The following is a 7,488-nucleotide window of genomic DNA, read 5'->3' as shown; positions in this document are numbered from 1 at the left end:
ATTTCAGAGGATATTTACCGCTCGGAGTTCCATGCACTCTGAGGAATGTTTTTACAGTGGAATATTTGGGAAATTATTGGAGAACTTAGTGGCTTACGAGGAGGGAGATGTATCGGAGAGGGACTGAGTAGGGAGGGAGAGGATTCATCAAGTAAACTAGTGCGCAAAGGAATAGTGGGTCTATGGTGCAGGATGTGAAGTTAGTTACAATTGAGGGAGCTCCTGGGAAGAACTTACCAACCTTAGATTCAAAATTTTAAAAGAATCTGCAGTAATTATGTTACTGCAAAGAAATTGTCCATCTCCTTCCGTCAGACAGAACTGCATCATCTGGCTCGTGGAAGCCAAACCATGAGAAGCACTTAACAGGTAAAGGTATTTCATTATCAATGATTAATCAATAATAATATCACAACAAACTCCATTTCCATGTCCAGGTTGTATCTACAATCAATGATATTGATCATATAACAATCCAGTTAAATCATAGAATCAGATGCTGTATTTTTGTTAATAGCTGCATGTTCCTCAATGAAAGCAGAAAGTCCTTGTCCACCCAGCAGGAGCTGTGTCTGACCATACATCACTGGAGAGGAAAGGAGCTTTTTTTTGCAATAACACTTTCCCTTTACAACTTCTAAAGGGGCATCATTGAAAAGCATCGAGTCAGGGTGCATTAGTGTGTGGGTTGGCCGAGAGTTGTGAATGTGGATCAGGCTTCACAACCACCTCCCTTCACTGACAGCTCCCACTGCTTTGGAAAAGCAGCCAACATCCTGAAAGTCTTATCCCACCCCAGCCCCACACTTGCACCCACACCTCCTCCCTCACCACTGTTGGGGACCTCAAACAGTCCTTCCAGGTGAAGCAACATTTCACTTGTGAATCTGCAGGGGTTATCTATTGCAACTGGTGCTCCCATTGTGGTCTCCTCTATATCAGAGAGACTGGGTGCAAACTGTAAGATTGTTTTGTTGAGCACCTCAGCTCTGTCCGCTGCAATAGCAAAGGTCTCCCTGTGGCCACTCATTTGAATTGTCTATCCCATTCCCTTGCCGATATGTCTGCCCATGGTCTCGTGCACTGCCAGACTGAGACCACCTGCAAATTGGAGGAACAACACCATATCTTCCGCCTGGGCTCTCTTCAACTGAATGGCATTAACATCAACGTCTCCAGTTCCCATGAAACCCTCACCGCTATTCTTCCTCCCCCTGTCGCCTTTCCTCATCTCTCTCCCCTTTTCCCCATCTCCTTTCACAGGGACAAAATCAATTATCAACTCTCCTCTTATCAGGTCCAATTAAGACCTTTTGTTGGTCTGGACTCCTCCCCCTGACATTCTTCAGTTTTTATTCTGATGCCTTCCTGATCTTTGCTTACACCTTAAATAAGGGTGGCACGGTTGATGTAGTGGTTAGTGCCATAGCGCCAGCGATCAGGACTGGGGTTTGAATCCCACACTGTCTGTAAGAAGTTTGTTCGTTCTACCTGAGTCTGCATGGGTTTTCTCTGGGAGCTCCAGTTTTCTCCCACCAATCAAAACGTACCGGGGGGTGCAGTTCAATTGGGTGTAATTGAGCGGAACGGGCTCCTGGGATGAAATAGCCTGTAACCATGCTGTAAGCTAAATTAAATTAAAATTAAAGGGTTCAGGCTTGAAAGTCAGGAATATACCTTGACCTCCCATGGACGATGTGAAACCAGCTGTGTTTCTCCAGCATTTCTGTGTGTTTTTTACCATAATCACAGCACCTGCAGACTTTTGTGTTTCACTCCACTCTCTTCACCGTCCACATTCCGTCCATTGGGTGGATGATTGGTAAGTGTGAAATCAAATACCCCCAGATTCAAGGACAAGTTCTTTCTTGCTGTTATCAGTCTCCTGAATTAACCCCAAAATAGTAAAATTCTCCCAGCAGATCTCTCTGAAACTCTGCAGGTCTGCATTGTGTCTTACTTATGCCATGACTGAGTTGTCTGACTGGTCTGCTTGCATCTTGGTGTATGGGCATGCCGATCTCTTGCAGGGCATCTTATGCACATGTCTGACTCACACAGTAATGATGATAAACAGATAATCTCACCGCAAGCTCCGTGTATTGGACAGCATTCTGGTTCCCCTCATCGTGTTCCAGGATTTAAGAGCACAGACAAAAGTGATTTGGAGGTACACCACTCTTTCATTCCTTCTTCCTTTCATCCTCCCATTCCTATCCCTCCCTCCCCTTCCTTCCCTCCCTCCCTCCCTCCTCTCCATCCCTCCCCTTGCCCATCCCTCCTTTTCTCCCCTCCCCAACCCTCCTTCCCTCCCTCTTCCCAACCCTCTTTCCTTCCCTCCTCCCCTTCCCTACCTCTCCCCTCCCCAACCCTCCTTCCCTCCCTCTTCCCAACCCTCCTTCCCTCCCTCTTTCCAATCCTGCTTCCTTCCCAACCCTCCTTCCTTCCCAACCCTCCTTCCTTCCCAACCCTCCTTCCTTCCCAACCCTCCTTCCTTCCCAACCCTCCTTCCTTCCCAACCCTCCTTCCTTCCCAACCCTCCTTCCTTCCCAACCCTCCTTCCTTCCCAACCCTCCTTCCTTCCCAACCCTCCTTCCTTCCCAACCCTCCTTCCTTCCCAACACTCCTTCCTTCCCAACACTCCTTCCTTCCCAACCCTCCTTCCTTCCCAACCCTCCTTCCTTCCCTCTTCCCCACCTCTCCCACTGCCTCTCCCCATCCTTCCTTCCCTCCCCATCCCTCCATCTTCCCCTTCCCCACCCCTCTCTCCATCTTCCCCTTCCCCATTCCTCCCTCTGCCTCTCCCCTCCCCATCCCTCCCTCCCCATCCCTCCCTCCCCATCCCTCCCTCTGCCTCTCCCATCCCTCCTCCCATTCCCTACCTCTCCCCTCCCCAACCCTCCTTCCCTCCCTCTGCCTCTCCCCATCCCTCCTCCCCTTCCCCACCTCTCCCACTGCCTCTCCCCATCCTTCCTTCCCTCCCCATCCCTCCATCTTCCCCTTCCCCACCCCTCTCTCCATCTTCCCCTTCCCCATCCCTCCCTCTGCCTCTCCCCTCCCCATCCCTCCCTCCTCCCCACCCTCTGCCTCTCCCATCCCTCCTCCCATTCCCTACCTCTCCCCTCCCCAACCCTCCTTCCCTCCCTCTCTCTCCCCATCCCTCCTCCCCTTCCCTATCTCTCCTTCTCCCCATCCCTCCTTCCCTCCCCCCTCTTCCCCTTCTTCCCCCCTCTTCCCCTTCTTCCCCCCTCTTCCCCTTCTTCCCCCCTCTTCCCCTTCTTCCCCCCTCTTCCCCTTCTTCCCCCCTCTTCCCCTTCTTCCCCCCTCTTCCCCTTCTTCCCCCCTCTTCCCCTTCTTCCCCCCTCTTCCCCTTCTTCCCCCCTCTTCCCCTTCTTCCCCCCTCTTCCCCTTCTTCCCCCCTCTTCCCCTTCTTCCCCCCTCTTCCCCTTCTTCCCCCCTCTTCCCCTTCTTCCCCCCTCTTCCCCTTCTTCCCCCCTCTTCCCCTTCTTCCCCCCTCTTCCCCTTCTTCCCCCCTCTTCCCCCCTCTTCCCCTTCTTCCCCCCTCTTCCCCCCTCTTCCCCTTCTTCCCCCCTCTTCCCCTTCTTCCCCCCTTCTTCCCCCCTCTTCCCCCCTCTTCCCCCCTCTTCCCCCCTCTTCCCCTGCTTCCCCCCTCTTCCCCTGCTTCCCCCCTCTTCCCCTGCTTCCCCCCTCTTCCCCTGCTTCCCCCCTCTTCCCCTTCTTCCCCCCTCTTCCCCTTCTTCCCCCCTCTTCCCCTTCTTCCCCCCTCTTCCCCTTCTTCCCCCCTCTTCCCCTTCTTCCCCCCTCTTCCCCTTCTTCCCCCCTCTTCCCCCTTTTCCCCCCTCTTCCCCCTCTTCCCCTTCTTCCCCCCTCTTCCCCTTCTTCCCCCCTCTTCCCCTTCTTCCCCCCTCTTCCCCTTCTTCCCCCCTCTTCCCCTTCTTCCCCCCTCTTCCTCTTCCCCCCTCTTCCCCTTCCCCCCTCTTCCCCTTCTTCCCCCCTCTTCCCCTTCTTCCCCCCTCTTCCCCCCTCTTCCCCTTCCCCCCCTTCCCCTTCCCCCCCTTCCCCTTCCCCCCCTTCCCCTTCCCCCCCTTCCCCTTCCCCCCCTTCCCCTTCCCCCCCTTCCCCTTCCCCCCCTTCCCCTTCCCCCCCTTCCCCTTCCCCCCCTTCCCCCCCTTCCCCTTCCCCCCTTCTCCTTCCCCCCCTTCCCCTTCCCCCCTTCCCCTTCCCCCCCTCTTCCCCTTCCCCCCCTCTTCCCCTTCCCCCCCTCTTCCCCTTCCCCCCCTTCCCCTTCCCCTTCCCCTTCCCCTTCCCCCTCTTCCCCTTCCCCCCCTCTTCCCCTTCCCCTTCCCCCCCTCTTCCCCTTCCCCCCCCCTCTTCCCCTTCCCCCCCCCTCTTCCCCTTCCTCCCTCTTCCCCTTCCCCCCTCCTTATTCCTCACCCCTTTATTCCACTTCATCCCTCCCTCCCCTCTTTCGTTACCTTCTCCCCCCCCCTCCCGTCTCTGTAACCCTAATCCCCACCGGGTCCCCAACACCCCACTCTGTCTCTGTCACAGTCCTCCGTCTCTGTAACCCCTACCAGCTCTCCCTTCCTCCTTCCCCGCCGCGCTATGCAGAGGGCGGGAGTCCCCTCTCAACTTTATGAATGAAGCTCATTAGCATGCGGCGCGCGCCCCCGCCCTGCTGACGTCACTGGGGTGCTGGAGCAGGCGGTGAGTCAGGGGCTGATGTACAAAAGCGAGAGCGGCAACGGACGGGGTAGAGGCGCTTGCAGAGCCCCACAACAACACACATCGGCACATGCAACGCGAACGGGCACCATCAGGAGCAGAAGGTACAGGCGATGCATGGATTGCAAAGTGGCAGCGTTGTTTCTGCAAGGGAAAGGTGCGGGTGAATGCCAGCGTCCGCTAGTTCGCCAGGGGTAAACGCAACGCTGGAGAAACTCAGCAGGTCAGATGGGGTACTTTATAGAGCAAAGATAAGGACCCATAACCAACGTTTCGGGCTTGAACCCTTCATCAAGATATGCCTACATTTTGCTCACACCTTGCTGAAGGGCTCTATATCTTTGCTCTGCAATGGACACTGTTTGACCTGCTGAGTTTCTCCAGCATTTTGTGCTTTTACTTCAACTACGGTGCCTGCAGACTTTCGTGTTTTACGCCCATGACACGCATCTGGACCTGGTGTTTCTGAGTGGGAGGTGGGGGGAGAAGGTGCTGGTCTGGGCAAGCAAGATGAAATAGGTTCGTGCCTGAAATCTGGGCCAGGATGCAATCTGATCCACGCCTGTCTGGGGTTTTATATCTTGAAGATCGTCGGTAATACATCTTTATCTCCTGTGGTCGCTGCGAGTTATGTACAACTAAAAGCACAGTGCTGGAGAAACTCAGCAGGGCAAACAGGGTCCTTTATAAAGATGCATAACCAACGTTTCTGCTTGAGCCGTTCATTAAGGAACGAGCAAAATGTAGGCTGGACCTGGGTGTTTTATATAACAAACCAACGTTTCGGGCTTGAGGCATCTGCAGAATTTGGTGTTTTCACCGCAATCTAATTCACTGCGTGTCTTGTGGTTGCAGGTCGAGGAGATGAACGAGAATATTTCTAAGAACTCCAGTGCTGCTCAGCCGGGCTGGTCGGTGTCCAGGGAAGAGGGGCCAGCGTTGGAGTTGGCGGCGCAGCCAGCCTTCCTCAACCCCTGGGACATTGTGCTGTGCGTCTCGGGCACGGTGATCTCCTGCGAGAACGCCATCGTGGTGGCCGTCATATTCCACACGCCGGCTCTGCGGACGCCCATGTTCCTGCTGGTGGCGAGCCTGGCCACGGCCGACCTGCTGGCCGGCCTCGGGCTCCTGCTTCACTTCGTCTTCCTCTACTGCGTGCGCTCCGAGCTGGTGCGGCTGCTCACCGTCGGCTTGCTGGTGGCCTCGTTCAGCGCCTCGGTCTGCAGCCTGCTGGCCATCACGGTGGACCGCTACCTGTCGCTGTACAACGCGCTCACCTACTACTCGGAGCGCACGGTGACCAGGACGTACCTCATGCTGCTGCTGGCCTGGGGGGTGTCCGTGGGCTTGGGGCTGCTGCCCGTGCTGGGCTGGAACTGCGTCGGGCAGCCGACGGCGTGCGGCGTGGTGCGGCCGCTCACCAAGAACAACCTCATCATCCTCTCCGTGTCCTTCTTCATGGTCTTCGGCATGATGTTGCAGCTCTACATGCAGGTGTGCAAGATCGTGTGCCGGCACGCCCACCAGATCGCCCTGCAGCGGCACCTGCTCGCCAGCCCGCACGACGTGACCACCAGGAAGGGCATCTCCACGCTGGCCCTCATCCTCGGCGCCTTCGCCGTCTGCTGGTTCCCCTTCGCCATCTACTGCCTGATGGGCGACCACACCTCCCCCAGCCTCTACACCTATCTCACCTTCCTGCCGGCCATTTACAACTCCATGATCAACCCGCTCATCTACGCCTACCGCAACCATGACATCCAGAAGGTGCTGTGGACCGTGTGCTGTGGCTGCTTCTCGTCCAAGCGCCCCTTTCGCTCGAGGTGGCCCAGCGACGTGTAGCGCTGGCACAGCCAAGGTCAAGCTCCGCCACTGCGGAACGTTGCACTAAAATAATAAACCCCCCCCACTCGGTGATTGGGGAACGAACTGGGGTGCTCTGCCTGCAGACCCCTTGCAAACGGACCAACAGCAGGAGAGCCATGGACTCCCATCTGCTGCAGTGGAATTTGCACAATCGTTTTTGGAAACGAACTGTCTGAGATACTAAGCACTTTGAACCCAGTCCTTGACTGCACAACAGAGTTTATTAAAAAAATAGTCGTTTGTGATTTTTTTTGAGAATTCAGATGTATTCTTGTTTACAATAGTCAATAAAAAGGTCATAATTTGTGATAGAAAAATAACGTTTCTCTGCACGATTCCACAGACACTATTAATTCAACTAAAAAGCTAGTTTCAACTCCAGTTGGTGCGGACAAATGTGAATGACCATTCTTGGGGCGGCACGGTTGGCGGAGCAGGGCATCGCCTTGACAGCGCAGGGGGATCCGGTTTCCTGCCCCCCCCCCCCTTCCCTTCCCTTTAAAAATGTCGCGGCCTCGTCGGGCCGAATTGGACGTTTACAGTGGCGTGTGGCTAATTTAATAGCAATTTAGACACGACTCAACTAAAATTTGTTGAATTAAATTGTTAGAACGTAGAAGAATGAGGGGCGATTCAATAGATAATTATGAGGGGTAGAGGCAGAGTAAGTTTTGGGAGGCTTTTTTTCTGCTGAGGACAGGTGAGATCCAAACCAAGAGGACCTGGGGAAAGGGGAAATGTTCGGGAGGGGAGGGGAGGGGGGGCACCTCTTCACTCAGACAGTGGTGGGGAGGGGGGGCACCTCTTCACTCAGACAGTGGTGGGGAGGGGGGGCACCTCTTCACTCAGACAGTTGTGGGGAGAACCTCTTCACGC

The 7,488-nt window shown here is 55.1% G+C and overlaps 1 protein-coding gene across 3 annotated transcripts; it reads left to right on the top strand.

Annotated features, from left to right (window-relative positions):
* The first annotated feature begins 4,751 nt into the window (after nt 1-4,751).
* On the top strand, nt 4,752-6,870 carry LOC138741865 (G-protein coupled receptor 3-like). Of its 3 annotated transcripts, none has more exons than XM_069896110.1 (2): nt 4,752-4,903; nt 5,602-6,870. In XM_069896110.1, exons 1-2 carry the CDS (start codon nt 4,817-4,819, stop codon nt 6,586-6,588), a joined length of 1,074 nt encoding a protein of 357 aa, XP_069752211.1. In that variant the 5' UTR covers nt 4,752-4,816; the 3' UTR covers nt 6,589-6,870. The 3 variants fall into 3 exon arrangements, with proteins under 3 accessions (XP_069752211.1, XP_069752213.1, XP_069752212.1); XM_069896112.1 differs by having other exon boundaries at nt 4,766-4,850; XM_069896111.1 differs by having other exon boundaries at nt 4,811-4,969.
* The last annotated feature ends 618 nt before the right edge of the window (nt 6,871-7,488 follow it).

Source organism: Narcine bancroftii, chromosome 8, assembly GCF_036971445.1.
Source record: "Narcine bancroftii isolate sNarBan1 chromosome 8, sNarBan1.hap1, whole genome shotgun sequence".
Classification (NCBI taxonomy): domain Eukaryota; kingdom Metazoa; phylum Chordata; class Chondrichthyes; order Torpediniformes; family Narcinidae; genus Narcine; species Narcine bancroftii.
This window is presented reverse-complemented; position numbering and strand designations above follow the sequence as displayed.